The sequence below is a fragment of the Pristiophorus japonicus genome, chromosome 10 (assembly GCF_044704955.1).
Source record: "Pristiophorus japonicus isolate sPriJap1 chromosome 10, sPriJap1.hap1, whole genome shotgun sequence".
NCBI classification, from domain to species: domain Eukaryota; kingdom Metazoa; phylum Chordata; class Chondrichthyes; family Pristiophoridae; genus Pristiophorus; species Pristiophorus japonicus.
In genome coordinates, this window is record NC_091986.1 from 139,877,112 (window position 1) to 139,892,255 (window position 15,144).

General features: G+C 44.5%; 1 protein-coding gene across 1 annotated transcript in view; it reads left to right on the forward strand.

Moving 5' to 3' along the window:
- Positions 1-15,144, forward strand: part of LOC139275108 (GRIP and coiled-coil domain-containing protein 2) — a 98,145-nt gene that overhangs the window by 22,720 nt on the left and 60,281 nt on the right. The window contains exons 8-9 of the mRNA XM_070892119.1: positions 10,987-11,087; positions 11,178-11,276. Of these exons, the coding sequence (XP_070748220.1) occupies positions 10,987-11,087; positions 11,178-11,276 (200 nt within the window). The remainder of the gene's footprint in view (positions 1-10,986; positions 11,088-11,177; positions 11,277-15,144) is intronic.

Here is a 15,144-nt window from a genome sequence, read left to right on the forward strand (position 1 = left end):
GTAAAGAGCTGAGGTGCCAGCACTGAGCCCTGCGGCATCCCACTAGTCACTGCCTGCCATTCTGAAAAGGAGCCGTTTATCCCGACTCTCTGCTTCCTGTCTGCCAACCAGTTCTCTATCCACGTCAGTACATTACCCCCAATAACATGCGCTTTGATTTTGCACACCAATCTCTTGTGCGAGACCTTGTCAAAAGCCTTTTGAAAGTCCAAATATACCACATCCACTGGTTCTCCCTTGTCCACTCTGCTAGTTACATCCTCAAAAAATTCCAGAAGATTCATCAAGCTTGATTTCCCTTTCATAAATCCATGCTGACTTGGTCCGATCCTCACTGCTTTCCAAATGCACTGCTATTTCATCCTTAATGATTGATTCCAACATTTTCCCCACTACTGATGTCACTCCAACATTTTCCCCACTACTGATGTCAGGCTAACCGGTCTATACTTACCCGTTTTCTCTCTCCCTCCTTTTTTAAAAAGTGGTGTTACATTAGCTACTCTCCAATCCATAGGAACTGATCCAGAGTCGATAGACTGTTGGAAAATGATCACCGCTGCATCCACTATTTCTAGGGCCACTTCCTTAAGTACTCTGGAATGCAGACTATCAGGCCCCGGGGATTTATCGGTCTTCAATTCCATCAATTTCCCTAACACAATTTCCCGCCTACTAAGGATATCCTTCAGTTCCTCCTTCTCACTAGACCTACTGTCCCCTAGTACATTCAGAAGGTTATTTGTGTCTTCCTTCGTGAAAACAAAACCGAAGTATTTGTTCAATTGGTCTGCCATTTCTTTGTTCCCCATTATAAATTCACCTGAATCCAACTGCAAGGGACCTATGTTTGTCTTCATTAATCTTTTTCTCTTCACATATTTATAGAAGCTTTTGCAGTCTGTTTTTATGCTCCCTGCAAGCTTCCTCCCATACTCTATTTTCCCCCTCCTTAATTAAACCCTTAGTCTTCCTCTGTTGAATTCTAAATTTCTCCCAGTCCTCAGGTTTGTTGCTTTTTCTAGCCAAATTATATGCCTCTTCCTTGGCTTTAACACTATCCTTAATTTCCCTTGTTAGCCATGGTTGAGCCACCTTCCCCGTTTTACTTTTACTCCTACTCCAGACAGGGATGTACAATTGCTGACGTTCATCCATGTAATCTTTAAATGTTTGCCATTGCTTATCCACCGTCAACCTTTTAAATATCCTTTGCCAGTCTATTCTAGCCAATTCACACCTCATACCTTTCCTTAATTTCAGGACCCTAGTTTCCGAATTAACTGTGTCACTTTCCATCTTAATAAAGAATTCTACCATATTATGGTCACACTTTCCCAAGGGGCCTCGCACAACAAGATTGCTCATTAGTCCCTTCTCATTACACATCAGCCAGTCTCGCATGGCCAGCTGTTTGGTTGGTTCCTCGGCATATTGGTCTAGAAAACCATCCCTAATACACTCAAGGAAATCTTCCTCCACTGCATTGCTACCAGTTTGGTTAGCCCAATCAATATGTAAATTAAAGTTGCCCATGATAACTGCTGTACCTTTATTGCACACATCCCTTATTTCTTGTTTGATGCTGTCCCCAACCTCACTACTACTGTTTGGTGGTCTGTACGTAACTCCCACTAGCGTTTTCTGCCCTTTGGTATTCCGCAGCTCCACCCATACAGATTCCACATCATCCAAGCTAATGTCCCTCCTTACTATTGTGTTAATTTCCTCTTTAACAAGCAATGCCACCCCGCCTCCTTTTCCTTTCTGTCCATCCTTCCTCAATGCTGAATACCCTTGGATGTTGAGTTCTCAGCCTTGGTCACCCTGGAGCCATGTCTCCGTAATGCCAATTACATCATACCCGTTAACTGCTATCTGCGCAGTTAATTCGTCCACCTTATTCCAAATACTCCTCGCGTTGAGGCACAGAGCCTTCAGGCTTGTCTTTTTAACACACTTTGCCCCTTTAGCATTCTGCTGTGATGTGTCCCTTTTTGTTTTTTGCCTTGGGTTTCTCTGCCCTCCACTTTTACTATTCTCCTTTCTATCTTTTGCTTCTGACTCCATTTTATTTCCCTCTGGCTCCCTGCATAGGTTCCTATCCCCCTGCCACATTAGTTTAACTCCTCCCCAACAGCACTAGCAAACACTACCCCCTCGGACATTGGTTCTGGTCCTGCCCAGGTGCAGACCGTCCGGTTTGTACTGGTCCCATCTTCCCCAGAACCGGTTCCAATGTCCCAGGAATTTGAATCCCTCCCTTCTGCACCACTGCTCAAGCCACGTATTCATCTGAGCTATCTTGTGATTCCTACTCTGACTAGCACGTGGCACTGGTAGCAATCCTGAGATTACTACTTTTGAGGTCCTACTTTTTAATTTAACTCCTAGCTCCCTAAATTCGTCTCGTAGGACCTCATCCCGTATTTTACCGATATCGTTGGTACCTATCTGCACCACGACAACTGGCTGTTCACCCTCCCATTTCAGAATGTCCTGCACCCACTCCGAGACATCCTTGACCCTTGCACCAGGGAGGCAACATACCATCCTGGCGTCTCGGTTGCGGACGCAGAAACGCCTATCTATTCCCCTTACAATTAAATCCCCTATCACTATCGCTCTCCCACTCTTTTTCCTGCCCTCCTGTGCAGCAGAGCCAGCCATGGGTGCCATGAACTTGGCTGCTGCTGCTCCCCGCTGATGAGTCATTCCCCCCAGTGCTCAAAGCGGTGTATCTGTTTTGCAGGGGAATGACCACAGGTGATCCCTGCACTACCTTCCTTGCACTACTCTTCCATTTGGTCTTCCATTCCCTATCTGGCTGTGGACCCTTTACCTGCGGTAAGACCAACTCACTAAACGTGCTATTCACATCATTCTCAGCATTGTGCATGCTCCAGAGTGAATTCACCCGCAGCTCCAGTTCCGCAATGCAGTCCGTCAGGAGCTGGAGGCGGATACACTTCCCGCACACGTAGTCGTCAGGACACCGGAAGCGTCCCTGACTTCCCACATAGTACAGGAGGAGCATAACATGTGTCTGAGCTCTCCTGCCATGTTTTAACCCTTAGATTAACCTAATTGGGCAACAACAATGTTAAATGTTACTTATTGATAAAGAAAAGAAAAGCTACTTACCAATCACCAGCCAATCACTTACCCCCTTGGCTGTGATGTCATCTTTCGATTTCTTTCTACTTTTTGCCTCCCTGCTGCAGCTGCACCGGCAAGCCTCACCAACGAACTCCCAACTCTGCCGCTCCGCCTCCTCGACCCGGCTCCCCGGACCCCCTGCTGTGCCTTTTGTAGGCATCACCAACAATATGTATTTGTCAGCTAATAGAACCCAGAGGGTAATGGTACATGGATTGTCATCATCCTGGGAGAATGTTGCTAGTGGAGCTAAATTTAAAAAGTAGGACCTCAAAAGTAGTAATCTCAGGATTGCTACCAGTGCCACGTGCTAGTCAGAGTAGGAATCGCAGGATAGCTCAGATGACTACGTGGCTTGAGCAGTGGTGCAGAAGGGAGGTATTCAAATTCCTGGGACATTGGAACCGGTTCTGAGGGAGGTGGGACCAGTGCAAATCGGAAGGTCTGCACCTGGGCAGGACCGGAACCAATGTCCTCGGGGGAGTGTTTGCTAGTGCTGTTGGGGAGGAGTTAAACTAATATGGCAGGGAGATGGGAACCTTTGCAGGGAGACAGAGGGAAGTAGAATGGGGGCAGAAGCAAAAGATAGAAAGAAGAAAAGTAAAAGTGGAAGGCAGAGAAACCCAAGGCAAAAAGCAAAAAGGGCCACATTACACCAAAATCTTAAAGGGGAAAAGGGTGTTAAAAAGACAAGCCGGAAGGCTCCGTGCCTCAATGCGAGGAGTATTTGGAATAAGGTGGACGAGTTAACTGCGCGGATAGCAGTTAACGGATATGATGTAATTGGCATCACGGAGACATGGCTCCAGGGTGACCAAGGCTGGGAACTCAACATCCAGGGGTATTCAACGTTTAGGAAGGATAGACAGAAAGGAAAAGGAGGTGGGGTGGCGTTGCTGGTTAAACAGGAAATTAATGCAATTGAAAGGAAGGGCATTAGATTGGATGATGTGAAATCTGTATGGGTGGAGCTACGGAATACCAAAGGGCAGAAAACGCTAGTGGGAGTTGTGTACAGGCCACCAAATAGTAATCGTGAAGTTGGGGATAGCATCAAACAAGAAATAAGGGATGTGTGCAATAAAGGTACAGCAGTAATCATGGGCGACTTTAATCTACATATTGATTGGACTAACCTAACTGGTAGCAATGCGGTGGGGGAGGATTTCCTGGAGTGTATTAGGGATGGTTTTCTAGACCAATATGTCGAGGAACCAACCAGATAGCTGGCCATCCTAGACTGGGTGATGTGTAATGAGAAGGGACTAATTAGCAATCTTGTTGTGCGAGGCCCCTTGGGGACGAGTGACCATAATATGGTAGAATTCCTTATTAAGGTGGAGAGTGACAAAGTTAATTCGGAAACTAGGGTCCTGAACTTAAGGAAAGGTAACTTCGACGGTTTGAGGCAGGAATTGGCTAGAATAGACTGGCAAAGGATACTTAAATGGTCGACAGTAGATAAGCAATGGCAAACATTTACAGATCACATGGATGAACTTCAGCAATTGTACATCCCTGTCTGGAGTAAAAATATAACGGGGAAGGTGGCTCAACCGTGGCTAACAAGGGAAATTAAGCAAAGTATTAAAGCCAAGGAAGAAGCATATAAATTGGCTAAAAAAAGCAACAAACCTGAGAACTGGGAGAAATTTAGAATTCAACAGAGGAGGACGAAGGGTTTAATTAAGACGGGGAAAATAGAGTACGAGAGGAAGCTAGCAGGGAACATAAAAACTGACTGCAAAAGCTTCTATAAATATGTGAAGAGAAAAAGATTAGTGAAGACAAACGTAGGTCCCTTGCTGTCGGATTCAGGTGAACTTATAATGGGGAACAAAGAAATGGCAGACCAATTGAACATATACTTCGGTTCTGTCTTCACGAAGGAAGACACAAATAACCTTCCGAATGTACTAAGGGACAGTGGGTCTAGTGAGAAGGAGGAACTGAAGGATATCCTTATTAGGTGGGAAATTGTGTTAGGGAAATTGATGGGATTGAAGGCCGATAAATCCCTGGGGCCTGATAGTCTGCATCCCAGAGCACTTAAGGAAGTGGCCCTAGAAATAGTGGATGCATTGGTGATCATTTTCCAACAGTCTATCGACTCTGGATCAGTTCCTATGGACTGGAGGGTAGCTAATGTAACACCACTTTTTAAAAAAGGAAGGAGAAAGAAAACATAATTATAGTCCGGCTAGTGGGGAAAATGTTGGAATCAGTAGTGGGGAAAATGTTGGAATCAATCATTAAGGATGAAATAGCAGCGCATTTGGAAAGCAGTGACAGGATTGGACCAAGTCAGCATGGATTTATGAAAAGGAAATCATGCTTGACGAATCTTTAGGAATTTTTTGAGGATGTAACTAGCAGAGTGGACAAGGGAGAACCAGTGGATGTGGTGTATTTGGACTTTCAAAAGGCTTTTGACAAGGTCCTGCACAAGAGATTGGTGTGCAAAATCAAAGCACATGGTATTGGGGGTAATGTACTGACGTGGATAGAGAACTGGTTGGCAGACAGGAAGCAGAGAGTCGGGATAAACGGGTCCTTTTCAGAATGGCAGGCAGTGACTAGTGGACTGCCGCAGGGCTCAGTGCTGGGACCCCAGCTCTTTACAATGTACATTAATGATTTGGATGAAGGAATTGAGTGCAATATCTCCAAGTTTGCAGATGACACTAAACTGGGTGGCGGTGTGAGCTGTGAGGGGGACGCTAAGAGGCTGCAGGGTGATTTAAACAGGTTAGGTGAGTGGGCAAATGCATGGCAGATGCAGAATAATGTGGATAAATGTGAGACTTTGGGGGCAAAAACACGAAGACAGAATATTATCTGAATGGTGCCAGGTTAGGAAAAGGGCAAGTGCAACGAGACCTGGACGTCATGGTTCATCAATCATTGAAAGTTGGCATACAGGTACAGCATGCGGTAAAGAAGGCAAATGGCATGTTGGCCTTCATAGCTAGGGGATTTGAGTATAGGAGCAGGGAGGTCGTACTGCAGTTGTACAGGGCTTTGGTGAGGCCTCACCTGGAATATTGTGTTCAGTTTTGGTCTCCTAATCTGAGGAAGGATGTTCTTGCTATTGAGGGAGTGCAGCGGAGGTTCACCAGACTGATTCCCGGGATGGCAGGACTGACATATGAGGAGAGACTGGATCAACTGGGCCTTTATACATTGGAGTTTAGAAGGATGAGAGGGGATCTCATAGAAACATACAAGATTCTAACGGGACGGGACAGGTTAGATGCGGGTAGATTGTTCCCGATGTTGGGGAAGTCCAGAACCAGGGGACAGTCTTAGGATAAGGGGTAGGCCATTTAGGACTGAGATGAGGAGAAACTTTTTCACTCAGAGAGTTGTTAACCTGTGGAATTCCCTGCCGCAGAGAGTTGTTGATGTCAGTTCATTAGATATATTCAAGAGGGAGTTAGATATGGCCCTTAGGGCTAAGGGGATCAAGGGATGTGGAGAAAAAGCAGGAACAGGGTACTGAGGGAATGATCAGCCATGATCTTATTGAATGGCGGTGCAGGCTCGAAGGGCCGAATGGCCTACTCCTGCAGCTATTTTCTATATTTCTATGGCCCACAATGGATCTTGGGAACCCATGAAAAAGGTCCCACGGTGGGTCTTGGGACCTCTTTTGTTTAATAACTTTGTAAATGATCTGGAGCTAGTAATCACAAACACAGTGGCTGCATTTTCAGTTGAACAAAACTAATGAAGGTGGTAGACTCCAAAGCTCAATAAGGTAAGCTGCAGAAAGATTTGAATACACTTGCGAATTGGGCATACAGGTGGCAGCTGAAATTCAGTGCAGTGAAATGCAAAGTGCTTGGGGTAAAAAAAATTCAGGAAGGGAATATTACGTAAATGGAAATAAAATAATCCATGAAAAATGAAAGAGATCTGGGGGTCCTGATTGAGAACAATGCTCAGTGGCAGTGAGTAAAGCAAATCCGATGTTGGAATGTATTAAATGGTCACCATTGAGCTAAAATAGTGAGAAAATCTATCCACTTTTTATAAATCATTGATGTAACCACACATAGATTATAGTGTACTGTTCTAGTCCTCACAATACAAAAGGATATTACAGCTACTGAATGGATATCGAAGACTGAAACCAGACTGTTTCACAGATAGAGGGATTGGATTATGAGGAGCAATTATGTAAATTGTGCATATTCTAATTAGAAAAGAGAAGTTTGAGAGGCGATATGATTGCTGTTTTTATGATTCTAAATGGATTAGATAATGTAGACCATGACAAGCTATTTCACCTTATCCAGCTCAATAGATCCAGAGAAAGAAAGACTTGCATTTATATAGCGCCTTTCATGACTTCAGGAAGTCACATTGTGCTTTACAGCTAATTAAGTAATTTTGAAGTGTAGTCACTGTTGTAATGGAGAACACGGTTTACACTTCAAGGAGGGTAAATTCAAATCACATCTGTAGAAAAAATATTTCCGAGAGCGAGTGCTCAATCTATGGAACAGGCAATCTCGGGAGTTGGTGGAAGCGGTTGGTATTGATTCATTTAAATGCAAATTAGGTGGATTTATTTCAGAAAATATGACTTTGGGATATGAGTTATGAGTTATCTGAGAAATTACATGTGATAGCATGCTTGGGAGGAACAGGTGACTTTGGACCCATGGTTCCCAAGACTCTCCTCCATTGAGGTTTTCCTTGCTGGGTCTGGGTCTGTTGTCGACTAATTGATTATTATGATTCGTCAACAACTCCATTATTGTTGTATCTTGCAACTACCAGGATGGTAGAAGGCAAACTAAATGGACCATGGTCCTTTATTGTCTAGCAATTGCTATGTTCTTTTTGGATAATAAGACGTTGGGGCCGAATTTTGTATCCGGGGCGCTAGTGAAGCGTTGAACGAGGATTGACATCATGATCCCAGTGAAACTAGAGGGCGGGGCGGTAAGTTTTTGCGCCGCCACAAACCATGGGCCAAATTTGCCGGCCGGGCGGTAAAAACTGAACGCCTGTCATAACACCTAGAAACGCCCGTTATCGCCCCTCTGGGGCGCTAACTGACACGCAAGGGAGCCGAAAATCCAGCCCTTTAAAATTGTAATTTGGCATTACAGTATCTTCCAGTTCATAAGGACAGACTTGCATATGATTTTTGTGAACCTTATTTTGATTATGATTTTAATGTATTGGTTTTGGGCAGGAATTTCTGCTGGGATGCGCTGGTTTTCTCAGCACAATTATTTAATGCAAAGGTTTTTAAAAAAAAACTGACGTTCTAAAAAGCTGCACGATTGCGCTGGTTCGTGGCACAATTTTTTTCGGCGATATGGAAATGAGTTTGTGGAAACTCGAGGGGAAAAACACTTATCAAAACTAGCACAATTTTGAGCGCAATTTGCAGCTGGATCGCCAATTGCACCCAAAGAGGAAACTCTTGGCCAGCACCGTGTTTAAAATTATGGAGTGACTATTTGTCCTAACTCGCGCTTCTGCGCATGTGTCTCCTGCTGCTCCCCCAGCAATTTCCACAAACCCTTTTCTACGCATGCGTCCTTCTCTCTCCCTCTTTCTTCTCCCCCCCTCCCCCCCCCCCCGCCCCCCGCCCCCAATCCGGAACCGCCCCGAACACCACGTTGCCTGCTGAGCCCTGAGCTCCCTGCTGGGCCGCCGAGCCCTGAGCCAGGAGGAGAGCAGCGGGCAGAGGCGGGGGGCGGATTTCACTGCACTGAATTTCAGCTGCCACCTGTATGCCCAATTCGCAAGTGTATTCAAATCTTTCTGTAGCTTGTCTTATTGAGCTTTGGAGTCTACCACCTTCATTAGTTTTGTTCAACTGAAAATGTAGCCACTGTGTTTATGATTACTAGCTCCAGATCATTTAGAAACATAGAAAATAGGTGCAGGAGTAGGCCATTCGGCCCTTCTAGCCTGCACCGCCATTCAATGAGTTCATGGCTGAACATGCAACTTCAGTACCCCCTTCCTGAAAGAGGTCCGAAGACCCACTGTGGGACCTTTTTCATGGTCCCCAAGATCCATTGTGGGACCATTGGCAACATTCTCCCAGGCTGATAACAATCCATGTACCATTACCCTCTGGGTTCTATTGGCTGACAAATACGTATCCATTGTAAAATATTTCTACCGATTCCCACTTTCTTTATTTTCACTATTCGACTTTCCAGAGGAACTGTATCAAAAGTCTTACTGAAATCCAAGTATATCACATCCACTGCCTTACTCCCATCAACTCCTTTGTCATTCCTCAAAGAAAACAAGTAAGTTACATTTGCAAGACCTCCCCATTCGTGAACCAATTTGCCTTTCTCCCATCCCCAAACACCTTTCCAATATTCAGTGATTTCTGGAAGATTTGTGCCCGAGTTCGTGCAATTTGCTCCTTTTAAGTATCCTCCGATTTCGCCGACCCCTGAGATTTATTAAATTTGAACAACTTTTTAGCAAACAACGTAAGTAACATAGAAAAGTAAGATTTTAGCGATTACAAATGGCTTGAATCATCAGAGAATCTGAACAAAGCAACTTTGAATTCTTAGAAGACTACAGTATGTTCAATTTTGGGTAAATTACTTCCAGAACTACATTAATGCATGCAAGAAGTTTCATGGAAGAATGACCACAGGACTTAAACTTTTACGCTATTAAGACATAGAGTTGATTTGATTTCATGGAGAAAGAAATAGGAAGGAGGAAGGATAGTGTTCAGGACTTGATAATGCTGACAAATAAAGTACAAATAAATGACATAAACTGTGATTTCAAGACTAGAGGACATGAATACAAAATGAATGTGTCACAAGTGAGACCAGCAAATGAGTGGAATGGACATTTTTATAAGATAGCCAAGTACACTATTGAAAGTTACAAGGATTAAGTGTAGACACAGATGATCACAAACTCGGATTCGGTGGGGGTGGGGTGTGGGAGATGGGAGAGAGAGAGAGAAAGAGAGACACACACAGACAGGGGGGCGGGGGGAGGAGAGAGAGAGAGACACACACACACACACACACACACACACACACACACACACACACACTGGGGGCAGGTAGAGGAGGTGGGGAGAGAGAGGGAGAGCCGGGTGGGGGGGTGAGGGAGAGCCGTGGGTGGGGGGGAGGAGAGAGGAGAGAGCCTGGTTTGGGCGGGTGGGCGGGAAGAGAGAGAGCCTGGATTTTGGGTCGGGGGGTGGTAAGGTCATGCACTTGCGCTTGGGTAAGGGACTTAGGCTGGGGGAGGGATGCACTTGCGCTGGGGTAAGGAGGGAGTTCGGCTGGGGGAGGGATGCACTTGCGCTGGGGTGGGGAGGGATGCACTTGCACTGGGGTAAGGAGGGAGTTCGGCTGGGGGAGGGATGCACTTGCGCTGGGGTAAGGAGGGAGTTCGGCTGGGGGAGGGATGCACTTGCGCTGGGGTGGGGAGGGAGTTCGGCTGGGGGAGGGATGCACTTGCGCTGGGATGGGGAGGAATGTGTCCTTTCTGACTTCTGAATTCCAAATGGATCATGTTACACTCTGCAAAGTTGGGCTGGGTGGTTCTATTTCCACATTCCAGAGAAACTTCAGGGTGGGGCTTATCCTCCCAAGGGGACCAATCAGCAATAGGTCATGTGATAATGGAAAGCCAATCAGAGAAACGGCTGCAATTCAGTTAGTACAAATAAACGCATCCTTAAAATTATTTTCAGTTTTAACTTGAGCAACCCCATGAAAGTGATATCTTAAGAGCAATGTTTTTAAAAAAAAAAAAGAATTAGAAAAATTTTGATTGGCTTATTGGTAATGTTTTAATTTTAAACAGTTGCTCTGGAGAAAGTAAGCAATGACAAGGAAAACCGAATGAACAAGATTAAAGCTGTCGCTGTGAAAGCCAAGAAAGAACTTGATGCCAGCAAAAAACAGGTAAGGTATCCAGTCAAAATTTTCCCTTTCCATTTGAAATTAATGTTTGCAATGTGTCCTTAGTACAAAGAGTTCTTTATTTTCAATTAGGTGCTACTGTTAACAGAAGAGATGGAGATTGTAAAGTCTGAGCGAGACAAATTGTCTTTTTCCATAAAAGACATTATGCAAGGAGCAGAAAGCTACAAGGTACATTATTAATTACTTAAAATTGTGGGGACAAAATTGTAAAAGACTAGAGAATGTCTGATTTGTGTATACCTGTACTTTCCCTTTTTGAGAGAGTGACATTCCAAGTGGGCAGCGGAAAGCCCTATAATACAATATCTCTTTTTCCAGAAAGCCTTCAATAAAGTGTAGAGTGTTCGTTTTTTTACACTACCATGATTTGTAGACCTTGGGAATTACAGAAAAAGACTACACGTAACGCAAAGTTAAGGCTTAACCCAACTATTAGTTTTATTACGCAAAAACCAACTAAAAATGATAGAACAAGACTTCTGAGAGAATTGACTGAAGACATACAATCACCCGTCCAGTTAGTTGTAGGCTCGTGGTCGTTGGTTCCATGACCGGTTGTTCCCCTCCGATGTTCCCTCTTTCTGGTCGTTTTCTTCCTTTGGTTCCCTTTTTCTCCTTCCCTTCCATTCTGAGCTGCTTCCAGCTCATACATATATATCCATTTTATAAATAAATGTCCTGCTGGGCTAGGTTTTCAGTTAATGCATCTGGATTGATTTCGTTATGGTGATCCGTTTCACTCACTGCGGTGATGGGTCTGGATGTCCACAATTTGCACACGGAGTCGACAGGGCAAAAGATAGCTCCTTATCTTTAGTGCCCCGTTATCCAAAAATGCACGTCCTGTGGGATCCTTTGCAGACTTGTAATCTCCATAGGGAACTGTTTTTCCCCTTCTGGCCAATCAATCCGGGGATTCCTTGGTTAGATTTATCAATTCCTTTGTTTTGATACATAATCAGGTCTAGCTCCAGACCGCAGAGATTATTTAATCGGTGATGAGTCCCCACCTGCCCTAGGCTGGCGCCTTTTTCTCCCCCCATCCAGTCAGTCCCAAAAGTTGTTCGAAACCATTTTTAGTTTGTGGCCTCTTCCTGTGCTTTTTTGTGAAGGTGTGTAAACCTTATACTTCCCCCTTTAATGTCTCTTGTTATAAACTCAGACACATTACTCTCGGTGACTTCTTTTCCATGAGCCTTTTTGGGTGTATTGCAGCCTTCAGCCAAAACTCCAGATTACATCCCTTTTACAACAAAGCAGTACCTTTTACAACAAACCAATGTTTTTTTACAACAAAACAATGTTCTGCCTTGATTCATCTGACTTCAGTTTATACTTTTACAAACACTTTGGCCTTGATTAATTTTAATAACCCTTCAAGATTCCCTTCCTTCGTCTTTTATTTTAATTTACAGGACAAGATAAATAGATACAACACTATTACCAACTGTACAATTACTAATGAGTGTGATACGATTCGAACCCAGGGGGATCTCAATATTGAATCCCAAGTCCCATCGTGGAGGGGCAATCATTTCCTCCCTTCTTTTTTTGTTCGTTTGGTGTAACGTGTGATAATGTTTGTGGGATAGTTCGATGTCCTTTAATAGTTCGGTCAAATGTTCGGGTAATGGCAGGATATCGTATCCAAAATGCGATATGTATTCCTGGAGGTTTGGTAAAGTACTGTTGACTGTGATACTTATGTGTTTGTGGTCTGAGATAGGAATTATCCTTTCTTGTGCTATTAGTATCTCTACCTGGGGTTTGAAACAAAAGGTAGAATCTATCACTGGACACCAAATGTCCTGCTGTACCGACTTTCACTGGTGGTGACAGAGTATGTTTCTTTCTCTTGTACACAACCTATAGCGGGACATGGTCGTGAGCCGTCATTTCCATGATGCAGCTTATAGGCTGCCCGTCCCCGTACTTGAACCCACATGCTGGCCGATCGAAAGGATTCAGATGCTAGGGGCACAATACCACATGTGTACCTCCTCTCTGACATCTCTCCAGAATAGCACCAGTTATTGAGTCTCCCAGCTTCACCACATACTGAGGGGTTTTATGATGTTTCACATGTACTCCGTTCCAAATTACCCCAATGTTTCCCACCCGATATACCGGTACAGGTCATTGCGACTGATCCATCACCGGTATTCTAAGCACTATCCCCATTACAGACTGTTTACTCTGACCACAGTTGACCGGGACTGGGTACGCTTCAGAGGCTGACCATAGATGGCACGAATTCAGAAGGTTATTGGAGATACTCAAAGCTTTTAGGTGCCTGTTACTGACCCGTGATGGTACGTGGCCTTGTTTTAAATCCTCTAAATTACTGCGTCCTTCATTTAACAACCAAGCTCCATACATGACACACACGTCATTCTGAACAGCTTGATCTGACGTGTTTCTACCCTCCTTTATTAAAGCATTGATGGTCTGAGCGTGTGTCTCCACCTCAGCTACCATCTCCTTCAAATGGATTGTCATTACCTGGTCCTCCTGTAGTTTGTGACCCTCTACGTCACTACTCTCTTCCAGTATTTTCTTTAACTGTTCCCTTTAGGTATTTACTTGGACTTGCAACTGCGCGTTGTCTACACTATTGACCAGTGATGTCCCTGTATTAAACACTGTAGCTACATCATTCATCAGTTCCCTTTTTTGTCTCCCATAACCCATCTGGCTGTTGCTTATTGGTTTGTACACTTCCTCCTGACTTTCGTCCCCATAATTCTTCTGATCGAATTGTTTAAACATTTCTTTTAACAATCGTTCATATAACTTTTCCGTTTCAGGCCGGCACCACTGGGGTAATTGTAACTCTGTTAAATTCAGAATACCCGATGCTATTTCGTAATACACAGCATGATGCAACATTTTTTTCTGTTGGGATTAACGCCAGCCCATTCTTAGGCCCAGGTGTTAGGACAGGACATGGAATTTCTTAGTTTGGAATCTCCAGCATTTTAGGGAGAGGTTTTAATCTGCTCGCGATCAGTTCGGTTGCATTGACTGTTTTTGGAGGGTTCAGGTCACACAAGAATCAAAATCCTGTGTCCAATTCATTCCCGACCCAGAATCCTGCCACTGTCGTTTAAAAACGATCGCCACACCTCCCCTGCACTTGTGGTTAGATCCAACCACACAGACATAAATCCCTTGTTCCTCCTTCCACCATTTCTCCCAACACAATTTCGCCCCTTCCTTTGTTCCTGTGGTCCGCCTGTTTGAACTATTACCCAATTTCTCCCATTCTGTGGATGCATTAATTTTTCCCCTTTCTGTTTTCCGTAACCACCACCATCCTCCCATGTGGGTACTTGCTTTACATTCCAGACAAACTCGTCTACCCTCTCTCATCCGTACCATTCTGCTCGTGATGTTTACCCTTGGGCAGAACACTGATACCTCCTCAAGTTTACCCTCTGTTTGTCTGGAGTACTTGGTCGAATTTGACCCTAACCACCCTGGCCAACTCCCAGTGTGTGCATAGGTGTTTGTGCCCTTGTTGCTCCGTATTGCTCCCCCTTGAGTTACGGTGGGGCCGGTTCCTCCCATACTCCCATATGTAAGGAATGTCTCGGTGTCTCCCTGTTCTTCCCATCCTGCTATAATCAGGGTCATCCATAGGCCTATCCACAACGTCCACCTCATCTCGTATCCCTGGCTCGATTCGCTCCTATAAAGACAAATTAAAGAAATACTTTTGCTCTGTAGGGGCTCCCCCTCACAGGTCCTTCTTCAGTTATATACATATGTACATTTTTTTCTTTTAAGATCACTGCTTCCCTCTTCTCTTATCCTGATGCTTGGGCTTTCAGAGACTCGGAGGTGGAGATGGAGGAGGCGTCCAAGTCATCCTAGGTCACGGCACCCGACCACTCCATCTTAATGCTCCGTCCCTTACATCTCCATTATCATCATCCCACAGCATGGGTGAAAGGCTTACATTGATCAAACTCATCACAGTTCCCGTTTTTTACTTTTCTCTCCAGGGTTGCACAGCTTATATTGGTTTATGTGA